Consider the following 24,911-nt stretch of genomic DNA (forward strand, 5'->3'; position numbering starts at 1 on the left):
CATGGGCATATACTATATGAGGGCTCCACCTGTCTTTAATTTTTAAAATTTTTAAAAAAATTACAAAAAATTTAATAATATAAATAAATTTTAAAGTACTTGTCCAAAGTTATATAGTATTTTAAAATAATCTTCAATAAATTTTACATTCTGTTTTTTTTTTAAATTTTTATGTCAGGTTCCTCTCATTCCCATCACTACCAGCGGACACTTCCCTTCAAGGCACGCAACCTAGCATATGGGACCGGTGAAAGAGACTAATCCCATGCCTACACGCACGACGCCATTCATACGTGTTGGAGTAAATTACGGATGTGCAATCGGAATGGTAGTGTTCGAGCTCTCAACCTTTTTGTCAAGCGACCTACGAGACTCTGTCCTTACTATCCCGACCTTATGCGTGGGGGCATAAATTTCACATTCTTGAAAGATGACATGAAGATTTTTTTAATAGAGAAACATGTAATTATAACATTCAATAATATAAAAAGGAATGAAATGCTGATTCCAACATTTATTTTCATTTTAGTGTTTGATTATGTTTTTTAAAATGGAAATACTCATTTTTTGGAATGCTCAATCCTACTAAAAATGAAAATAGGGATTCCATTTTATGATCGTAGGAAATGTGATTCTATCCTTAAAGCTGGAGTCGCCTCCAAGTCCCTCCCGACTCTCCCCGAGACTCCGCTCGCTCTCTCTCTCAACACTCTTCCATCCCTCTCTCCTCTCTTTTGCGGGGATGAGCTTCTAGGAAATCTGGGTGCTGCAAGTCGTGTGTGCTGATTTACAGGTGAAGTTTGGAATTGTAGCTTAATTCTGGGAAATACTTTCATTTTAGAAGTTCAAATTCTTCCAATTATCTATTTTTTTTCGTTTTTTTTTTTTGGCTTACTGCTTCATTATGCTAATGACTCGGGCAATGACCTTGAAAGGGCAGAGCGATTGAGTATTCCGTACTCTTTAAATTGTTGCTTCTTTCTTAGAGCTATTGAGAACTATTGCCCAACAAAACATGTTGGCAGCCTGTCAATCCTGCCATTGTTGTTTTCTTAATTGTGTTTTTTTTTTTTTTGTTAGGGACCATTTTGATTAATGAGTGAATAATTTGTATTATTATGTGTGAGATTGGTATTTGTTTAATTACTGGTTACTGCTGTATGTATTTGGCTGTTAAATTGAGTTGCCAGATGGTTGTGCTGTGTCAAGGTGTCTGGCAGGCAATGCAATCGCTTGACTTTTTGTTTGGAAACCCCATGGGAGAAGGGTTGGCCATACTTTGCTTAACTTCTCCATTCCCCTCCATTAGCTCCTGTTTTGGTATTATATATGAATATATTTGATGCATATGGGTTGTGATTTTGGATCATCAATGAGGAATAGCTGAACATCTGCATTTCAGGGTTTTCTGCCATCACTGCATATTTACTAATGCTATTGGGTACAACTATTTTTCAATGAATGCCATTTATTGAGAGATGTTGGATTGGTGCCATCATTGTGTGATTGACTAATACTTCACTCTGTAAAAAAACATGCAGGAGATTATGGTATGCCTGCCTGGTTAACATTTATCAAGCAGTCAGCAAATTTATGTGCGAAGTGAATCTTGAGTAGTGATATGGAAGATTCTCATTTGCCACTAATTTTATAAACAAGAAACTCACTACATTATTTTCCATGTCAAAATCATAGTTCTACTAATAGACAATATATGCCACAATAAATGTGATTTTGATTTACTACATATGGAATATAGGTGTGGAAGAAGAATATGAGTATCCCTCCTAACTTAGCTAACATGTAGTTACAACTGAAAGCTACCCCTGCTGTGGCCTCTGCCGAAGTCTACAAATATTTACGCAGTTACTTGCAAACAAGTCAAAAGTTAAAATAAAAATGTTTATTTTAACTTAAATAAACACTTTTGGAAACACCTTTGAACAAACGTTAGGCTTAATTCTGGCTTTAAACAATCCCAACATCTGCAGATGTATCTGTATCATCTCTGTGCTTTATGTCCATGAATCAAAGATAGTGGGTAGCCTTTCCTTCAATTATTTTTCATTTGGCTAATACGATTTTTGAACCTCCTTCTTGTTACCTTTTTGATGGGTGATTTTTAGTCTTATTGCTTACCACTCACTGCAACTTGATACTGTTGTTAGCCTATTATAATATTCAATTATCATTAAGCTTCATGCTGATCCACGTAGCTGCCACTGTCATTTTTCTTCCATAAGCTCCATGCCAATCTTGATTTGAGTAGAATGAATGTGACTATATGCTTGTTGAACTTAGCTTCCCCTTTCTTCAGTGTTATTGCTTAATGTGGTGACTATTATGTTCCTGCAATGGATATATATAGAGAACAAAATCCTGAGACTTGTTCTTCACTAAAGAAAAATTGCCAACCAAAATTTTTTATTGTGGTATGGTTAAATTTCCTTGATATTGTATGACCTTCTGTGGATAAGTTAGTTGTAGCTCAATCATAATCTGACAATCAGAGCCCCTAGGTCCATGGAGGCTGTAATCATGGGAAGAAAATGGAGGTTCACTATAGTTGAAGGGCTGGTTTTTTTTTTTGTTGTTTTTTGCTGTTCTATAATTTATGAAGTAGAACAAAAAGTAAAGATAAAATATTTGCAGGATAATAATGCTATTGAAGTTGTTTTGATGGTTTAGAATATGTGAATAAACATGGTTGAAAATAAAGCTGAAAAACAATTGAAACGAGCTAGCTAGGCAGAGTGTAAGGCCACCAGAAAAAAACACACAATCCCAGTCCCCAAAGTTACAATCCAGCAGTATAAGGTCATATTGCAGGTGCCAGGTATACATTAATACCTGATCAAGCCAAGAATAGAATAGGGCTGATTATTTCACATCACATGTGTTTACAGAACTCCATGACCCAAGTGTTGAATGCACAGCAAGCCACTCAGGCACCAGCAAAGCCTGCCCCTTTGGCCAGAGCCTGAAACTCCTTCAAGGTCCTCTCTTTTCCTCCTGGATTATGGGCCAGCATTATGACATCAATATAGACCACCCCCCTGGGTTATGGGCCAATATGATTAATTAATCTCATCTCATCTCCTCCTTCTATAACTCTATAAAGGTAGATGCCATGGGCTGTCTTCTAGTTTGCAGACAAGGATAAATCCCACCTTCACATATACCTATGCCACATGGATTGCTGCAAATGTCTGTCTATTTCACAACCCCCCCCTCTAGTATTTGATGCTTAATTTTTACTCTTCTTTTATGTGCATGGACTCTTTTTCACTTATTTCCTATGATATTTCTGGTTCAATCCATTGGTCACAAAAACAATGGATCAAGACGTGTATGGTCTCCTGCATCTTTAGGTTGATGTTCCCGAGTCTTCTCACTGCAGTTCTCCACTGTTTTTACTACAGAAAAAGAAGATTGAAAACTCATCGTTAAGGGCATGACTTTTTTGTTATTGGTTTTCTTTTTTGGGGGATCAATAATGATCTTTTTAATTTATTTATTTTTTGCTTCTGTACATGGTTAAACTAATCATTGAGACACAAGTAATGCAGTCATCGTATTATTATTATTATTATTATTATTATTATTTTTATAAATTTTGTCAAAATTGATTTTACTGAAAACAAAATAAGAGGATTTCTATGGAGATGGCTTTCTATTTATTTTCATTTTCAAAGATATCATACAGAAGTAGTAATATGATCTATTATGATTGAAAGTTAAGGTGTAGTCCCAAGAGGGGGGGTGAATTGGGTTTATAAAATTCTTTTAAGTCTTTTTACAAATTCACAACCTTTTGTATACTTGGAAAACATACAAGAATATTTTAATTTTAAATGCTCAATTACACCAACCACAATTCACACTCAATATCAATCACAAACCAAATACCTTTAACAATAACAACCAATCAATCACACAATACTTAACCAATTGCTGCAGCACTTTCTTATTTCAGCGTTTGCAAAAACTCAGTTTAAAACCCTGTATGAATGAATGTCTGTGCCCTTATTTTAACCAAGATTTCCGCAAACAATTAATTAACGTACTCCCTTTAAGGTTTCCGCAAAAGATTAATCAACGTACTCTCTTAAATTAAAAGTTTTTTCTCAATCTCAATTTTCAGCAACCTGCATTTAGAAACACAATTTATATATGCTGAAATTTAAAGAGTAAAGGTTAAGAGTGAGACCAAGATTTTTTACGAGGTTCGACTTATACGCAGCCTACGTTGTCGCCTTAGGCAATACCACCTAAGGATTCGACTAACACGTTCCTTTGTGGGCGGAACAAACCGTTTACAATCTCTCCTTTAGGGTGGAACCCCCTCTCCAAGCGATATCCCATGCTCGGTTACAACGATCCAATGACCTGAACCGTCAAAGAAACAAGGAAACAAGAAAAGATTTCTTTTGTACAAGAGATGCTCTCAGATAGAGCTGGTTAGTACAAATAAAGCTCAGCTGATATACTTCAAAACAAATATCAAAAAGAAATTGAATTGAAGCTCAAGAATTATTTCACCGGATTTCTTCTCTCGATAAGAATCAGCAATTCAGAGGTTTGAACTCAGAGAAGATTGATCAGAGACTTAGAATATCTCAGCAATTCTCAGTATGAAAGTATGAGCAAGAGAGCTTTGAGAGAGCAAGAGCAATATGGCTTGAAAGCAGTTTTTTCAATTCTTGGTACTGATTTGATTCAAGAAATCATGTATTTATAGGCCCAAAAAGGTTTAATTCGTGTTGCCCAAGTTACTTGGAGTGTTTCCCAAGTTTGTACAAAGTTTGGAGCATAAGTAATATAAATTTGAATTTTAAAACTTTTAAAAATTATAACCGTTAACAGTGGTTAGGCACCTGAGGTCTCAGGGTCAGTCGCCTGAAGTTTCTCAAAACTGTGAAAATTCAGCTTTAAAATAGGGTCAGGCGCTTGAGGTTGCAAGGGTCAGGCGCCTGGGCCTACACTGCCTCTTTAGAATTTGTTCAGGAAAATCTTTAGGCGTCTGAGGTTTGAACTTCAATTGCCTGAACAGTTATAAACACTGTTTTTTCAGCTTAGTTTCAAAAACCTCTTAGCCATCTTGCTTTGTTACTTTTAAAAAACATTTTCCGGGGTTTTAAAATAAGGTCTCTAAGTCCATGACAACCCCTAATGAGCTTCAAAGCATTTCAAAATGATATTTAGTATGAAGTACTTACATAAGTTATCCTAAAGACTCAAACACTCTAAGCTTGAAGTTTTCATATATGTCTTTGCTTTGAATCCTCTTAGACTTGAGCTTGAGTCATCTTTAAGCTTCCATTTGCTTTGAACATTTTGGTCCTCTTGAGCTTTCTTTTGATCACTATGTTGATGGAGTATGGCTTTATGGTGCTTGGGATCTTGAATTCTTATTTCTTTGATCCTTTTGACCTTTGTCATATAAGGTTTCTTGAAATATCATCACTTAAACACAAACATGTTAAATTAATCTTTATTTGTTATCATCAAAACAAGATTCGAAAGCCATGTTAGGCCAACAATGATTTTGATAAAATTGAATATGATCCAGTTGTTCTATGTGAAATTGGTTGTGCTCTATTTTTGCATTTGATATGATATTTAGATATATGAAAAAATTACAGTCCATGAGTTAATGCAGTCATTTAATGTTTTAAGGAATGGTAACTAATTTTTACTTTCCTTAAGGAATGCTAGCTAATTTTTACTTTCATATCCAAATGATGGATCATTAGATAAATGTTTTTTCTTTCTGTTTAAATAAAGATTGAAGGCTCACTTATTTGTGCCCCTTCCAAATTATTGTTGTTTTAATTTCTTTTTTTTTTTTTTTTAAAAAGTGACAAAGATGTTAAATGTCTATACTGCAGTTTCTTGTTGCTTGAGCTGTTTCTTTTGCCTATTCCGCTCGGAGGCCTATTTAAAATAGTTTCTATTTCTTTTCAGCTAATCAGGGCCTATTTTGCATTCTTGGAGGTTCTATTCAACAGCCTTATCGTTTTTATATTGAATCTGGATACCAACACCTTTATGCATATAGTTGGATCTCTTGAATCTGGTCTTAAAGGCTTGGACACAAATATCTCATCACAGGTGTGTGTAATTCCATGTATTTATGTTAACATCTTGCATAAGCATATCATTTAAGTCAACTTGTTTCTGCTAAAAGTATGAAATCATATTATGTATTTACTTTCAAATTTTCATGTCAGTGTGCATCTGTTGTCGATAGGTTGGCATCCTCTTATTTCAACATTACTTTGGGGGAGGCACCAACTTCACCAACTGCTATTAATCTAGCTTGAGACATTGTGGACTGCCCCAATTTGTTTCTTGAAGTAAGTGAACTGGTTCTCATCTTATCATATGTTTTAATTATTTCTGTGACGTTTCATGGTTCCAGCTCTGATGGGGATCATAATTTAAGTCTCAAGGGAATTTCACATTTATCGTAGGTGGATGTGTGATTTGGAATTTACTTTTTAGACTTATTTTGTAATTTTAGTGCTCAGAATATTTTGCCTTTCCTTTATTTCCATTATTTCTTTCATTTTCTTCCATTGTTTCATCCTTGCCAATCAGTGCTGAATCAATTGGTATTGGAGCTTAACCAATCCACCTGCTGCCCCTTAGCATTAGACAGTTCACGAAAACAATAAAACAAGAGAGAAAATTCTCCTTTAGAAACCAAATACCCTCAAACACAGTATTCCTAAAATGAGCATTCCATGTTGATATTTAGCCCCCTTAGCATTATCTTACTGCAAGACAAAATAAGGCCTTCTAAATTGGTGTGCTTACAAACAAGCATACCTTTTTTTAAACACCTTTTTATTTCTTTTTTAAAACTAAATATTGAACAAGCATTGATATTTATCAACCACATCACTGTTGAAAGCATCAAGTTGATTAGAGAGGCTGTTGAATCAAATCAAACTTATAGCTGTATCGTTAAAATCCAGACTTGTCAATGTCTAGAAATATATTTTCTACGAATCATAATTTTTTTTAAGACTTTTTAGGAATATATAAAATATTCAACTACAACTAAATCTCAAAGAGAAATAAACTATAAACAAACAAATTAAATTTCTTTTGTGTATCACTAAGCGCATATTAACAAGGGAATCACAAAATAATTGACTTTTCAATGTTCAGAAATATGATTTTTAGTCTCCCTTAAGGAAAGTCATCCTTTTCTCCAATCCAGATCAGCCTTATTCAGTATATCTTATATGTTTATAGACTGACATGAACAAATCAAATATTTACATAAAATTGAAGCATTTTCTTGCATGATAGCGACGATAGCTAAGCTGCCAAAATCCATCTCATGATCAGAGGGGGCACATGCATCAAGGACCAAGAAGATAAATTGAATCATGGGGTCCGTATTATGATTAGAAAGGCAAGATGCATCAAGGATTGAGAACATAATTTAAATCACTGGGCCTAGTAGATAAGTCAGGATTGAAGAGAGCTTCATGATAGAAATATGAACCAAAACTTTAAAAAATTAAAATCTTTTCAAGGATCCCAAGCAAACCAGTCAAGTGACAAAAAAATAAATGGGCAATAAAAGCTGATATCAGAAGTTTGACAATATTAATTTGTGTGTATTGTGTAAATTAAAACAGAACTCACCTAAATTACAGTATACTGAAAAAAAAAACACATACTCTAGGTTACAATTGTACTCTTTGGATTTCTGAGCTCTAAAAGTTCAGCAGACAGAGGCAACACCTTGCCCTTATCTCTGAGAAGATTAATTTCCTAAACTCAAATTTATGCCCATACTAAAATATTTTATGCTTAAATTTGCACCTCAAGGAATCATTGCTTTCTTTATGGGGAAAAAGGTAAAGGATAAAAGAGAAAACAGAAAAAGTGGAACAAGGAGGATAAGACATCCTCTTGCGAGGAACAAAAAAGAATAAAAGCAGAGAGCTATAGATACAACAAGAAGGCTGCCCAATCCCGCTGGAAATCCCATTAAAACAACCAAAATAATAAGTCCACAGAGAAATAAGAAAAACAATTCAAGACCAAAGGAAATGAGAAGCCATAGAACGACATCTAAAATTGAGAGCATGTCTCTCCAACAAGAGTCCTCAAAACGCTGCAATATATGACATGATGGATGACACCAATTCATTTATTTATGAGTTTATTTTTTAGAAGTTTTCTTATGAATTTTTTTATTTTTATTTTTATTTTGCAATTGAATCAATATAATGGATTTATTAGTACTTTCTAATGATACAGGATCTATGATAGAATGATTCAATTTTCATGCAATGCCTAAATGCTATTTGACACTGCTACATTATAAACAAAATGTTGACCACATGCAGCAACGAAATTTTTGTAGCAAAAGAACTGATTATATGAGTATGGTACTTCCATTAGCGTTACTAAAAATTTCTCATCTTTGTGAAGCTACTTATAATCCAAATGGATCATTTCACCAGTAGGAGTGTCCTAATCAGTCTGGGGGAAGGCCACTTACCTAGCATTTCATGGGCATATGCAGGGAACAGTAAAAGAACCAGTAAAGAAACAATACAAAAAAAAAAAAAAAAAAGAGAGATCAAACAACATCTACAAAATTATCTGAGGGTCTTATTAAGTTTGTCAACAAAACATATATGATAGCAAGTACGAAATAATCTAGAAGAAATGTACAGTCATCAGTCCTGTATAACTGTCTATAACAAAACCCTTGGTGTTATCTAGGTAGGCTTCTAAAAATTCCTTCATTGCCTTGCAAAGCAAAAGTTGCTTAGCTGTATTAAATTTGTTAATAGTGCATATGTTTCATCTAGTTTGGGTTGGTACATGGGTTGACAGAATTGATGTGACATTAGTAATTCCATTTGTTCCAGAAGCAAATCTAAAACAAACATAGCCTTATCAAGCTAATTACAGACAAACGGTAATAGGTTGAAGCTCCTTTTTAATATCTCTGAAATAAAATCTTACAATGTGTTTTATGTCCTTATTTTTAATTTTTCATTTAATGGTAAATAGGAGATTGAAATCAAAAGGCCAAAGTACTAAAATGTACATTTTTTGGTAAATAATTGTTCAAAATCAAAATATTGTTTGGAATTTTAAACCCATTAACTTCTCTAACCATGAACATCTTAAACGAGTTCTGTCGTTCAAATTGTGGGTGTGCACGCAACTCAACACCACCATGTTACTGTACATATTTCAACAGTGAAAAGGGAAGATTGATTCTTGAGTTGTTTGATTAAAACAAAACTTCAGAGCAAGAATGGGGTCGAATTAATCTGAATAAAGTAACAGATCCAGGATCTCTTTTTAATAAGCCAAACACTTTAATAGCATGGTATATTAACATTTATTTACTCATTAATACTTGAAGGTGTTTTCCTATTTTAGTAATAAACAATTTGAGTAGTAAGACAATTACAACAACCCACATTAGGTAGTAAGAGACTTGAAACCTAGATATAGACATGGTGTCACAGGTGAGCTCAACAATAAGGAAAGAACATTCCGTACCCACAAGGGAGTTGGTAGCTTGGTGATTTGTTCATACACTTGTAAGTACCCAAGCCCTTACATTTCAAGTCATGGTCTTGGAGTAGGCTCCTGGTTAGTTACTCCAAAATTTCTTTTCGTCTAGTTTTGAAGAAAATTTCTTACAAAACTAATGAATTAATGAAGCCATTAACAAATAACAGTGTTTCTCCAGCTCTTGACCATTTTATTTTCTTTTATTTCTATTTACTCCTCTTCTCTGCAACATCCATGAGGCAAAAAAGAGAGGAAAAACTATAGGCTCTAAACATCTAATAATACATGATCTGGGACACTGTGTACCAGGGCATTTGAATGTGTGGCAGTTTTGTCCATTCTATTTTCTGACCAAACTGCAAGAGTTTTTATTTATTTATTTATTTTTTCCCCTGGAGGGAAATCTCATTTGGAGTGATTGCCCCCATGGAGAACTATGTAGCTACACCTGTGTTTGAACTGAACAAGCCACATACACAACATAAGCCGTTTTGATAATTAAGCCACACATTAAACTATATTCTTGTATCACTCTAGAGGAGTCTGGGAGAAGCAAATTGACAAAGGGAAGAGCCTGACAAGATATCAAAGAATCTTTACCAAAGAATACAAGAATGTCCTCAAAGAAATTAAAGTTTCCAACAAATAACTTTATTCCATTTACAAGGTGGAATTATAAGTAGATTTCAAATTCTGAGGACAAGAAAAAGCAATCAGGAAATACCAGTTGGGAATAAGTGGGTCCCATTACTCGAGCAATACTTCATAGTTCAAACAGAACAATTTTACAGACCTTTTTTTTTAAACAAAAGAAGGGATTGCAGAGTCTTGTATCTCTTACACAGCAGCAAATGGATGGATATCCACAAGGGAGTGTTGGCTTGGATTTGGAGTGATGACCTGCTTCTAAGCCTCAGTCACTCTAAAATTTATTATCTTCTAGCTTTGAAGAAATTTTCCCACAAAATTAATAAGTTCATGAAGCCATTGACAGATATCACTGCTTCTCCAACTCTGTATAGTTTTGTTTTGTTTTTATTTCTATATACTCCTTATCTCTACATCTCATTTTTCCTCCATTTTTTATAGCATATTTTCCTCTACTTTTGTAAATTTAAAAATTTTTAAAAAGGTCAACCCCCATGAGGCAAAAAAGAGAAGAAAATATAGGATCTAAATATCTAGTGATACATGATATGGTACTTTCTGTGCAAGCTTCTGCAAATATGTGGTGGCTTTGTCCATTCTTTTTCTAACCAAGCTACAATTATTTATTTATTTATTTATTTATTTTTTGGAAGACATCTCACTGGGAGAGATTGCTAGTATGCCAAAACAACAAACAACAATACAGTTAGAGAACCAACAAGGGTTTTCAATCATTTCATTGAACACATACAATGCATTCCAAATGTATATGCAACCAGAAAATCCATGGTGACTGGTTATATAACTGTTTTTGTTCGAATATGATACATCCAAAAAATTACAAAAATCTAAGATGAACCTGAGTTATGGTGCTTCAAAAGTGGCTCCTTTATATGATGCTCCAGAGGCTGAAATTTTGAATATTTTTAGATTATTAGATAGATTAGATTTCAGAGGAGACTAAGGTAGAAGAAAGAGAGAGAGATCTGGGAGTAGGGAGAGATTGGGAACAAATCAAATCAATTTGGAACTAAATACAAGTTGCCCAACATATCCATACCGGCGCAATGAGTCAGAATGTTGCATTTGTTGATGCTTGGAAGAAAACAATTTGAAGAAAACAGCTAGAAAAGCAGTTGGAATAAAATGACTGGAAAACAAGAGAATGAGAGAAAAAAGGAAGGGAAAAGAATAAAATAGAGGAAAGAATTTTCCAGTGTGGGAGGAAAAAATGGTTGGAAGAAAAATGGCTGGAAAATAGGACAATGAGAGAAAAATGAGGGGAAAAAATAAACAGAGCAAACAGACATACTAGTGCAGGATGAAAAAAATAATAAAATAGTAAAATAATTTTAATTAAAAAATAAAAAGCACCCAATGTAATAAACAATACCTTTTCCTTAGGCACCCCAGTGTGAAAACACACATCCCTTCTTTGTCTTTTTATAAGTAGTATAGATTATTCAAAAAAAATAAGGAAGAAGATAGAATTAGATTTATTAAAAGTAAGTTTATGTTTGTTTAATATTCATATTAATTTATGTTTGCTCCCTTGCATTTCTCCTTAGTTGCACTCTCTTTCTCTCTAGAGTGGGAGAAGCAGGGAAGAGAGCAAAGCTCTGAGAAGCGGACAAGAACAACACGAAGACGATAGAAAACTTGTTGGCGACAAGGTACTTTCTCCTCCTCCTCCTCCTTCTTTCTGTGTCACATGTATATTCCCAAGCGTTTACATTTTTTGTTTTCGCCGGAAGCTGTGGAATGCACAAGGCGTCGACATAGTCATTAAACACTCTAACCTGGTGCAATGAACCCTTTCTGGGATTTATTTTCAGAATTTGGTTAATGGATACTTTAGAAATGAATTTGGTAGACCTGAAATCTATATAGAGGTATTTTTTCCAGGAGAAAGAATTTTCCTTCCTTAGATTGATTGACATTGCTTTTGGCACAACTTTTGTTGATCAGTGTTTGTATAATGGCATTCATGCTTAAAGGCCCAACCAGTGTATTTAAACAAAAAGACAACATTTCATTACCTGAGGCTTGGAGATGGAACAAATGCTGTTTTAAGAAGCGAAGATCCATAATGCCGGTGGCGTCCGTTTCACAATTTCAACACATTGAGAAACATTCAACAGCGTCACAAAGTGTCGGGCTTCCTATCATGGTAAGCAGGGGTTAATATATCTTACCCAAAATTGTTCTCGAATTTACTTACTCATTTTCAGTGTTTGATGCGGATGTATAATTTTCCAGTCTTGAGTCATCTCCACCAGTATAATCTGCTTATCAAATAAAGTCTGATATGCGCACAAAGTACTAATGCTATCACTAACATCACTTCATAGCCTTAACCTTATTGATCATCAAGCTTTTTAATGGTTTTCATATTTTCCATTTGGTCTGAATCTCTTATCCCACATGTTTTTTGATTTATTGCGCTCCAATTGTTACCTATTTTTCATTTTGCTGTCCATAATTTCTTCTTGAATTTTTAGAGTTAAAAATATATATATATATATATATATATATATATATATTGCTTTAGATTTGTTCCTTTAGATGTATCAATGCTTCAGGAGGCACAATCATGACTTGCCTTGTGCCTTGCCTTGAGGCTGGGTGTACTCTGCAAGCACCACTGCTTAGTTAGAATCACCTAATTCTGAATCTTAAGAGGTGACTATCTCACTATCATTGCAGCGAGGCATACACCTCATCCCAAAGACATACATTGACACACCTCATATGCATTTCTGATAAGGCGTATTCCTAGATTCATGTTCTTGAGCTACCTTTTTGAACTTTCTATGGTTTTAACAAGACAAACAACTGTTTTTTTTACATGTAAAGTATTTAAGTTGTACTATACTTTCATTTCAAATCATTGTTTATAATTGGTGAGGCCTTATACTTTAGTATTAGTTTTAGTGTATTGCAAAATGCAGGCTCAACTTATATGTATGCCCTCGTTTCATAGATACATACATGCACGCCGCCCCACACACGCGAGCACCCGTGTGTGCGTGCGTATATATATAATATATATTATTTTTAATAGCATTCTTTGATAGTTTGAATCATGAAAAATTATCTTATAGCATGGTGAGTTCACACTTTTTTAAGCTTATGATGGTCTTCTTCTGGTTTGGAGTTTAAATATTATATTTGTTTTTGAAGTTTTTCTTTATTTTGCTGTTAGCGTGTGGATTTTTTAACAACTGTATATGTAGCTAAGGAAATTCATGATAGGCTTGTGTTGTAAAGTTAGAGATGGAGAAGAGAACAAAAGGAGAGAAAAGTCTGCTCTGCCCTCTTATATTAATAATACAAAGACATTCAAGAGCAAAATACCCCCACTCACACCACATTATTACTAAAATAGCATATTATTCTAACACTCCCTTGAAGCAGGAGCTGCATAAACATCTTCTTACTCTATCCTGTTAAACCATTAGAAAAGGCAAACTTAAATAAATCCTTCTGAAAATATCACCTAATTGATAAAAGGAATTCACAAATGGAGCCCGTACAACCTTTTTCAGCACAACATCCCTCATTAAATGACAAACAACTTCAAAGTGGTTTGTCCTCGTGAAATTTTGGGTTTCTAACAATATAAATGGCATCTTGAATATTATAAGACATTTCTTTGGGTTTTGTTACCAAGAATCCTATCTCTGACATAAGAGAGGCTTCAACCACATAAGCTCACTCATTGAGTCATAGCTCAGTCTTTACTTTAGCACTAAATTTTGCTATGGTAGTTTGTTTCTTGCTATGCTCTGTAACAAGATTAGCTCCGGTGAATGTATCATGAACACAACCAGCTTGATCTGCATAAGAGTATCCTATGATATCGCGGTTTCTATTATTTTTATATATCAAACCTCTACACTAATAGCCTATGAGGAATTATGTTTTTTTTTTATTTGGATTTTTTGTAAACTGACTCACCACCCCTATAAAGAATATGTTAGGTCTAGTATGAGTCAAGTGGGTCAACATGCGAACTAACATACAAAGTGCCAATATGGATGTTTGTCTTCAAAGTCTGGCTTGGCATCCCTAGACAACTTCATGTATCAACTGTATCGATCTCATTTAGCAAGTCCAAGGTATATTTTCACTAATAAAGAGTCAACCCTCCTTACATCATACAATCTCAATACTAAGAAAGTAGAACTGATTTGAAATTTTTTGCTTGAATCCACATTTGTAATCCTGTTTTGGTCATTGTGAGTTATTATGATATCATCCACATAAACTACTAGAAGTTTCACCCTATCTCCTTTTTGCAGAAAAAGAACGAATGATCAGTGTAGCACTCGATAAAACCAAATGCAAGTACCACATTAAATTTGTCAAACTAAGCTCAAGAAATTGCTTTAGCTTGTTAATGGCCTTGTGCAACCTATGTACCTTTCCATCCTCCCCTTGAGCAACATACCCAGGAGGTTGCTCCATGTATACCTCTTCCTACAAATTTCCATACAATACATCTGACTAGTACAAGGACCCATTAAAAAATTAATACATGAACATAATTTCGTTGTGCAACATAGGAGATAAGGGTGGCAAAATGGGTTCACGGGCTGGGTTTGGGCGGGTTGAAAACGGGTTAGGTTGTAAACGAGTCGATGTTAAATGGGTCTTAACCATATAAACCCTAACATGCCGGTTTATTAAACGGGCAGGTCATGGGTTACCCGTTTAAAAATAATTATATATTTTATATTTTTTATATTTATTTTTTTAAAGAAAAGTACTTATTTTATTTATTGATTTTTTTTTAAAAAAAAGGTGAAATGAAAAAAAAAAAAATCAAAAGCAAGCATCCACTTGTTCGAAGCTGCCCTTTGCATTTGGATTTGGTTCACAATTTTTGTTTTCTGGTAGAGAGTTGAGAGAGGGGGTGTTGATGTCGGAGTCTGAGAGAGCCGAGAGAGGGAGATTGACACTGAAGTCTGAGAGAGCCGAGAGGGACCTAGGGAGATTGAGAGTGAGAGGGAGGGGGACGGGTCGGATGGCGTGCGGCTACGGGAGTGAGAGGGAGGGGGACGGGTCGGATGGCGTGTGGCGACGGGAGTGAGAGGGAGAGTCGAGATTGTGATCCAAGAGGGACTTAGGGAGACTGAGAGTGAGAGGGAGGGGGATGGGCTAGACAGCATGTGGCGATGGCGACGAAAATGGCGTGCGGTGACGGTGATGGCATGTGGTGACGACGATGGCGTGCTGGGCTGCCTGGGGTGTGGGCCATGTGGCGCGCGGGCGGCATGGAGTGTTGCTGTGCTGGGCAAAGGGCAGTGGCAATGGGTAAGAGTGTTAGACAGATTAGGGTTTCTTGTTAAATGGCCAAATGGGTATATATATGTACGGGTGACCCGACCTGAGGTTGACCTGTTTATAAATGGGCGGGTCAAGGGTTGACCCGTTTATATACGGGTTGACTTTCAAAGACCCAAACCTGTCTTAACCGGGGGGGTCACGGGTGACCCATCGGGTCATGACCCGTTTTGCCAGGCCTAATAGGAGAATGTCCCAAAATAATCAATACCATGTGTTTGGGTGTATCCCTTGGCAGCCAATTAAGCTTTAAGATGAAGATATTTGATGGTGTATACCCAATGATATAACCAACTCCTTACTTGGACAAAGATCCACCAAAGTCTCATGTTTTCTTGAAGTGGTCTAGGCATCCATTACATGCTTACACCAAGGTTAACAAGGTTATCATGCGCTTTAACATGTAAGGAGGGGATAGAAACATAGGGAATGTACGAGGGAAAAAATGAATAGGACTATAACTGAAACATAATGAGCAATAGGATAAACAACTAATGACTGTTGAGTGCATGTTTAGGTACCTTTGTAGTGAGCAATTTCCATATCCAATGTTGGGATGCATCTCTATAACCAAACGTTGAAATAGTGAAAGGCAAAAGAGGCAGCTGTGTGGTGTTGGTGGTGTTTGTGCATGTTTTACATTATTATTTTTTTTATTAGTTGAGAGAAAATATATTAGCAAGGAATCAAGGTGATGCCAACCTGTGGTACTAAACATCAACCACTTTGTAGAGTGTCTCGCAAACATCAAGGATTACGTTATGATCATTAACAATTTGTCCACTAATCCAGTTTGAAATAGGAGCAATCCAATAGTCTTTGCAAGTCTGAAGCGAAGTAGTTGAATCTTTGAATACTTTCTTATTTCTTTCTTTTCAAGCACAACAAAAAAAGCTGGTGAAAGGGATGAGGTTCAAAGCCTTTTGCTTCTCCTTGGTGGCTTTGATGCCTTTCCAAGCCCAAATCTCCCCTCTAGCTGAATTTATTCACTATCCTTAATTGTATCTTTGGGTTTATAAACCATATTAAGAGAATTTTTAGATTTCATCAATGTGGATGCTCAAGGGGAACCCAGTTGCAATGGTAAAGTTGTCGTCGTGTGACTTGGAGGTCATGGGTTCGAGGTATAGAAACACCCTTTTGCAAAAATGCAAGGTAAGGCTGCGTTCTATAAACCCATCATGGTCTGCCTCTTCCCTGGACCCCACATATGCGGGAGCTTTGTGCACCATGCTGTCTTAAGCTAAGTATCAATGTGAATGCTCTCATTCTTCCTCTTATGGCTGGCACCTTCACTTGGTTGGCTGGTCCAATTCTAGATAGCCATCTTCATTCTGGAGGGTCGACAAATTCATACTTTAAGCAGATTGGGAAACTCACTTCCCTAGAACCACCTAGAACATCCTTCCTAGGGTCATATTGTACCATTTATCCACTTTTATTGACACAGGAGGGGTTAAATGGGGGCCGTCCCCTTTTCGCTTTGAGCACATATGGGTAAAGCACGATGTTTTTGGGATCTCATTAAACTTTGATGGCCTCTGCTTCAGATAAAGGGGAAAGCTAGCTTCGTGCTAGCATCAAAATTGAGTGGGTTGAAAGAAAAGCTAAAGTTGTGGGACAAGAACACCTTTGGAGATATCCAAGCTAAAAGAATGCTGCCCTTCATGGTATCAAGGATCTTGATGTACAGGAGCTGGAACAAGGGCTTAATGTAGATGAAAGGCCAAACAAGTGTCATTGAGGAAAGAATTGACCGAGGTTATTATCCTTGAAGAGATTTCCTGGAGACAAAAATCCAGAGCCTTATGGCTAAAGGAGGGCAATCATAATACTAGATTCTTCCATTGGACAACGAATGCCCATTGTTGATTGAACATCTTCTCTAGTATTGATATTGGGGAGTGCACCCTAACAAAGGAAGAGGAAATCAAAAAGAGCGTATGGGAGTTCTATAAAGTCCTTTACTCCGAACCTGAAGAATGGGGACTTGTGGTAGACCGAATCAACTTTAGATCTCTTTGGTCTTTAATCGTTGAGTGGCTACAGAGACCCTTTGTAGAAGCAGAAAATCCTTCAAGCCATTAGAGATTGAAATGGGGATAAAGTGCCGAGTGTGGATGGTTTCTCTTTGTCTTTCTTTTTGTCAAAATGGGGAATTCTAATGCCACTTTTTGAACATTGGTCCCAAAGAAAATGAGGGCTGTTAAAATCAAGGATTTTCGTCCAATATGTTTGGTTGAAAGCATCTATAAGATCCTTGTGGAAGTTTTCTCCACAAGGATCAAAAGATTCATTCATGAAGTCATTGGGCACTTCCAACATGCCTGGTGGCTAGAAGATAGATTGTAGATGCTGCCCTTATTGATAATGAAGTTGTGGATTCTTATTAGAAGGAAGGCAAAAAAGTGGATTTGTGTGCAAACTTCATAAGGAGAAAGCTTTTCACCCCATTAGCTAGAATTTTATCCTTTACCCCCTAAGGAAAATGGGCTTTGAGAAACAATGGTGCAGCTGGATCGCACAATGCATCAGAACCCCAAGCTTCTTAGTGCTCATAGATGGTTGTTCTTCTAATTTCTTTCACTCCTCAAGAGGTTTGAGGGAAGGGAATCCTTTGACCCCTTTTTTGTTCATCGTGGGGATGGAAATGTTGAGTCCCATGCTGAAGAAATCTATCAAAAGAGGGCTCATTAATGGTCTCAGAGTAGGTGAGAATGGCAGATCCATGGAAGTGTCACATATTTTGTTTGTGGATGATACCATTATCTTTTGTGAAGGTGACCTCTTCCATATTCTCAATCTATGATGCATTTTGGCAGGGTTTGAGGTTCTCTTAGGCTTGAAAGTTAATCTTAAAAGCGAAATCAATCCAATTGGTGATAATACAAGAAGGCTTTTCTTTGTGGCCTTCTAGGATGCAAGATGGGGTCTTTCCCCATCAATTATATTGGGCTCCCTCTTGGAGCTAAATTCAAAGATTGAGGAGTGTGAGACCGTTATTGGAAAATTCAACAAAAAAATTGGCAGAATGGAAAAGAAACTTCTTGTTGAAAGTTGAGAGACTCATGGTTATTAGAAGTACCTTGACAAACCTTCCCATCTATTTCATGTTTCTCTTTCCTCTTTCAACTTCAGTTGCCAAGAGGCTGGAAGGAATTCAAAAGAGGTTCTTATAGGTTGGTGTGGGAGTAGAGTTCAAATTCCACCTTGTCAAATGGGGCATAGTCAAACAACCCATTGGCATGGGAGGTTTGGGGTTGAAGCCCCTTCACATTTTCAATAAAGCACTTCTTGGGAAATGGTTGTGGAGATTTATGAAAGAGAAATACCATCTTCAGCGGGGTGTCATTGCCTCTAAATATGGGTTGGAGCATAAAGAATGGATTACCTAGGCTGGGAGAAGGCCACATGGTGTAGGTATGTAGAAATTCATCAGGAAAGGCTGGTATGACTTCTTCGGTTCTTTCCTTTTATCAAATTTCAAGTGGGGAATAGGGATGACATTCGATTTTGGCATGATGTGTGGCATGACCTGGATGCCCAAAGTTCTTTATTTCCTTCTATGCACAACTCGGCCTGCAATAAGGAACTTTTTATCAACCATCACATTCAAATTTCTGAGTGGGGATCTTTTGAAACATTCTCTTTTGCAAAAACATGGAAGATTGGGACATCCATCATCTTATAAGTTTTGTAGCCTTCTCTATAACTTTCTACACCAAAACATACCCAATCAACCAAAGTTAACCATTCTCAAAAACAGAATTTTCTCATCTAAAGGAAGCTCTCACCAATGGAAACAAATCACAACAATCTCCTTTGGGCTCACATTAGGAATACGGGTGCCCCTACAAAATTAGCTTTTCTTGCTTGGGAGGCAACACATGGTAAGGTCTTAACTTTGGATAATTTGCAAAAAAGGGTCTGATTGTTGTCAGTAGGTGCTCCCTTTGCATGGCTGTTGCAGAATCATTTGAACATATCCTCCTTCATTGCCTCTAGACAAGAAACCTTCGTAGTATGGCTCTAAATATGATTGTACAAAGGTGGGCTACGACTAGCTTGGTGGTTGGGGAACTCTAGGTATGGAAAGGGACTCAAGCAACCAAGGAGAATAAAAAGGCTTTGTCTCTCATCCCTTCTACAATTTTCTAGTGTGCTTGGAAAGAAAGAAACAAGAGAGCATTCAAAAACTCTCTCATGCTGCTTCAGACTAGTAAAGAGTAGTGGATTAATATGATTTCCAGCTAGCATAGTAGGAATGTAATGAATGACAATGATGTAATTTTAGATTTTTGTGACATCTTGTGTGAGGGATGATTCTGTGTGATTTGGATTTAATGGGAAGCAAGAGTAGCGGATGTTACATAACAGGAAGCGGGTGTAACGGCTGTGAATTTTTTTCAAGCACGCACAACCTTGTGCATATTAGTGTATTTGAATGTTGTAAGCCTTTAACCCTTTTTTAAGAGTTTTAGTGTATTTTGGATTCTTTAGTTCAACTAAGTTGTTTGGTAAGGGCAAGAAGTTTACATTTGTTTTAAACCACCATTCATAGAAAAATTACATGTACAATACTCCTCATTATACTTATGCTTGATAAATTCTTATCTGTGCTAACTTAATTAATAAAACAAAATACATTATACACTCCATCAATCTATTAGACTCATAAGGCTATGAATAATACAAATATACAATAACTAGAAAAGAAAGAAGGTTGAAGTTGAAAAATATAGAACATAAATATCAAAATTCTAATATTATAAAAATAAAATATTTTCCTAACAAGTTAGTACTTTATAATTGTTACTTAATGCATCTTCTGTGAGGATTTTAAAAAATAGTAAGTTTTGTATCATTATCATCCTCATTATAATCTTTTCTCCCTCTCACCACGTAGTATATTGAGAATAATAATTAATGAAAGTGAGGGAAAAAACAAAAGTGAGAAGAAAAAGTAAAAAATAAAATAAAATTTTTGGGCATAACAGTCCTGTAGCGGTCTTTACGTAATGGTCGCAGTCCGTAACGGTTGCTACGGCCGTGATTTTTGTTCCCACCGATTTCGTGGCCGTTATTTAGAACCATGGTGCCAAATGTATCTTGATTCTAGGGGATTAGGGTCTCTCCCGATCAACATAGAACCTGGGTAGCCAACCCATCTTTTCTTAATCACTGGGCAATAGAATCAGTTAAGGAAAGATAAAAGTCATCATACCATATTTATGAAACTTAGATTTGTTGACTTGAAACTGCATTTGTCTTTCCTAAGAACAAGACAGTTTGAAATGGATGGAGCTTCCATTGTGCATCAATAAGAAGGAACTACATATTCACAGTAAAGAAGAGAACTAAGGCTATTTAGATCAAGCCCAAACCAAATGAAGGGTAAGACATAGTTACTAGAAAACATGAAACCCCCAGCAAGCCACGTGGTGGTATGAATTTTCCAAAACATGGAACATTTTCGTTCTGGAACACTAAATTTAGCATCCAAAGTTTTAATTCAATATTTTTCATTTAACATGAAACTTTTTATTTGTTAAAAGTGAGCAATCGTCCCAATTTAATTCCATTGTTGTCATTGTTAATCTATTTCTCATCAGGATATCTTTTCGACCTTTAGAAACAACTTAACATTCTCTCTAAAATATATAAGTAACTTTACTCCTTTTTCACCAGTATATCTATTTATGTATACCCGTAACTTTCCACATTTTAGAGCATGTGCAGTACCGCGATCCCATTCCCGTTCCATGAAACTGAACGGTCCACATTCTAGGTAACATTAGGTAAGCATTTCTTTGAACAGTAGGAAAGCATTCCACCTCGGATGAGGAGTAGTTTCAAATAGAGGTCAAGTAAATTGATTCAAGTTAGCCCAAGCATAGGGGCAATCAAGCCTTGGAAACTAGTGAGAATAGAACTCAAAAGCAATCCAACTTCCATTGAAGCGGTCTCCCAAGAACTAGCTTCCAGCCTACCATTTGGTTCCATTTCTTCTCCTGGAGGCAGGGCAATAAATTAAGATTAGGTGGTAAGCTATTGAACTGTAGGGCAAGGGCAGTGAGTGAGCCTTAGGTAGGCTACTTCAATAGGTCAAGGGGACGAGTTTCTCGTAAATTCAGCTTTTCAAGAAGTAGGTGCAAGGGAAATGCCTTAGGAGTAAGTATTAGACAGAAGTCTTCTTAGGATTCTGCTGGAACTAACTTCTCTTGTCCGAAGCTACGTTTCTATCCGAAAGGACATAAATAGACGCAAGCACATTTGTAGATATAAGTGATTGAGATCTCTCAAGAGATTCCTGTTTCTCAAGGGTTCCTAGCCTTTGCTTCCTCGGACATCTATATGCTTGTTAATGCCTATTCAGTCTTGGTGCCTCAAATCCATTACTAATTGGACATGTATGGTATGACCTTCCTATGAAGCCAGATTCCTGGAGTCATTCCTACAACTATTCTCTGGTCTTTTTTTAAGTTTTTCATCAATTGGAGAGAGGTTGTTAGGCCTGTAGTTGTACTTAGTAGCTATGACTTTGGAACTATGGGCAAGTGGCCTATTGGTAGCTGCTTTCCTAATCAAGAGGGCAAACTCGATTGCAGGTATGTTATATATGCGGATATGCATGTATAACTTGATCTTCTTCTGTAGTTGTGGTGAACCCGCCTTGATATAGCAAAGCCATATGCTTACCCATGCATATTTCATTGTCTTTTTGGAGATTAGTTAAGGTAGGTCTACTATTGTTTGATTGGGGTTAGCAAGGCCGTAACAAGGTGGCAGTAGGGGAATAAATCCTAGTTTATCTTATTTGGGACTAAAACGAAGCGATGATTTCATGTAAGGAGTTGTAGGGAGGTTGACTCTGGATGGCACTGAAGTGCCACACATTGGGAGATATTTGAGGAGGTTGACATAGGGAAGTGCTCGATTGGAAACTAGGAGGAGCTGAAGACTGAGTTGAAGACTCATTTCTTACTTGGAAAGGTGTCGTGGATGGCTCATCATTTCTTGATGAATGTGTGACCGACTAGAACACTCTGACATTACAAAAAAAATACTTTTCTGTGATAATGCTCAATATAATGGACATGTTAGATGAATACTTGGAAATCACTTCGAGGATGACTCCCATACGATTCTTGTGAGAGCTATAGAAGCATCTGTGGTTATAGCACCATATCCATATAACTGCTTGCCATCTATGCTCTGTCATCCATACCAAGTTTAGGAACCTAGGTAATAGTATTTGATCAAACAATTGACGAAAGGGATGAGCGGAACAAAGAGTAAACTAGACGTGGTTCAACTAGTAGAGACTCTTGGAACATTTGGAGTAAAAAGTCCTTAAGTGAGCTATTATTGGGGACTATCACATCCGGCAAGGATCTAGGGGGATCTCATTGTTGCATAGCTCAAGTTGGAGCAACGTGCCATGGGCCTTTCAACAAGCAATCTCATAATCAGGCATGATTGTACAGAAGTTGTCATTGTATACTCCTACGGATTGGGAGGCAGTGGGAGGAGGAGGGGGACACTGGGTGAGATTTAGCAGCTGTGAATTCCCTATACAAATTAGGGTGCCAACCAAAATGAGAAATAGACTTGACCATGGAAAAACTTGTTTTTCAATTTTTGAAGGAATGAATGACCCAAACGAGCATGCTATTGATTTAGAGAAGCACCATGAGTTGATATTGAAGAGGCCATGTGACAAGAATTGGATATACCACCATTGCCATTGAAATGGTGTAGGTCATTCTTCTCACTCCCTACACCAATCCTTGTCCCTGTATAACACAATGTGAATGAAAGAAGGTCATGTAGCTCTTATGAGATTTAGTTAACTACAGTTGACAGTTGAGGGAAATTTAGGCACATAGAGCATATATGAATAAAGAATAGAATGTAATGAAAGAATATTACCACAACAAGAAGTCAGGGTAACTGAACCATGAGCAACAATAATCTTAGTGTGAAGTGGTGGGATTCAAGGACTGAAATACCTTAGGACTACATGTGTCATATGGGATGGGGCACTAGAATCAATAACCATAGGTGAGGAAGTTGAAAAAGCAAGAAGCTTTGTTGGATCCTAGCATATACTTCACTCATGGATGATACGGATTCAGCAGCAAAAATCTAATCACGGATGGATTGAAGCTCAATGCTCAACCCAAAAACTTGTCAGCCAAGAGTTCAGCCAAATGCTTCTTAAATCATCTCAATGTCAGAGCTAACTGGTTAATAGATATTAAGTTCCTCACGCAAAACCCTTCAAAGTGCTATAATGCTCATTGATGGACCTACCTCCTTGGTCATATTTGAAAAACTTCTCATGCATGTCAAAACCATGGGTTTGTTTTTTATCTTTTGAGAAGCTTTCACGAAGATCATTCCTTGCAACCTTGGCTGTTCCACAAAAGCATCATATTTGAAATAATTTGTCTTCCCTGCCTTTCCTCAAACACTCAAGCAGTCGCCAGTCTCTTTCATCCAACCTTCATAATTCTTGGAGTTTGGAGACTGAGGAGAATGCAGTAGATAATTGGGCTTCCCTTTTGCGTTAATATACACGTACACTACCTGAGACCACAATGAGTAGTTGGGGATTCAAGCAATTTCTTGGCTTTGATTTGTATGTTAAAAGTATCCTGAAGCTCTCTCTGTGTGTAGAGGGCAATCAGCAGAACCACCATTAATACACTACAATCCACACAAACCAGTATCCGAAATGAATGACAACAAAAATATTGCAGAATAAGGTAGTATACACTAGCACAGAAAAGCACAGAGCTTCAAAGGTCTGGAACTTCAAGATGCAGCCAGGATCACAGAACTAAAGTCGCAATATCCTAGAGGAATCACTTGACCAAATAGGGAACAACAAAGCATGCAGGCACTTAAACAACCTGGCTGCAGGCATTATGGTTAGTAGCAACTTGAAGCGAGTGCAGGAAAGAGAAGGAAATAGAGTCATTCAAGACCACTCTAAACCAAATAGCAACTATACAAGATGGCTAAGAATGTTGTAGTATGTCTATTATTATTATAGTTTTAATTGAGTTTTAGCTGAATAATCTACTCTCTTAACATGAAAGGTTTAAAAAAAAAAGGTTTATTATTATAACCATGAGTAAATACATCCCAACAATAGTAGAAAAAAGAGTCAACTATAACATTTTCAACTGTTTAAAAATGAATGAAGAATTTCCACTGGAATCCTCGCTTGAAACATTATGTGATGCTACTTTTGAAACATTTGTTTGAAACATCAACTAGAGGCTGAGCTTGGGGTACTGGAGCTGCTTTGGGAAATTTCATAGATAATATTGCAAACA

General features: G+C 36.5%; 1 protein-coding gene across 19 annotated transcripts in view; it reads left to right on the top strand.

Annotated features, from left to right (window-relative positions):
* The first annotated feature begins 318 nt into the window (after window positions 1–318).
* Window positions 319–24,911, top strand: part of LOC131146298 (4-hydroxy-tetrahydrodipicolinate reductase 2, chloroplastic-like) — a 57,352-nt gene continuing 32,759 nt past the window's right edge. The window contains exons 1-6 of one of the 19 annotated variants that reach the window (XM_058095803.1): window positions 319–462; window positions 602–793; window positions 5,976–6,114; window positions 6,254–6,359; window positions 11,805–11,888; window positions 12,184–12,385. In XM_058095803.1, coding sequence (XP_057951786.1) covers window positions 12,194–12,385 — 192 coding nt within the window. In that variant the 5' untranslated portion in view covers window positions 319–462; window positions 602–793; window positions 5,976–6,114; ... (1 more) ...; window positions 11,805–11,888; window positions 12,184–12,193. Of the gene's footprint in view, window positions 794–5,967; window positions 6,115–6,233; window positions 6,360–11,783; window positions 11,889–12,050; window positions 12,108–12,183; window positions 12,386–24,911 lie in introns of those variants that run through there. The other 18 variants (XM_058095802.1, XM_058095812.1, XM_058095806.1 and 15 more) reach the window with 18 other exon arrangements.

Source organism: Malania oleifera, chromosome 13, assembly GCF_029873635.1.
Source record: "Malania oleifera isolate guangnan ecotype guangnan chromosome 13, ASM2987363v1, whole genome shotgun sequence".
Classification (NCBI taxonomy): Eukaryota; Viridiplantae; Streptophyta; class Magnoliopsida; order Santalales; family Ximeniaceae; genus Malania; species Malania oleifera.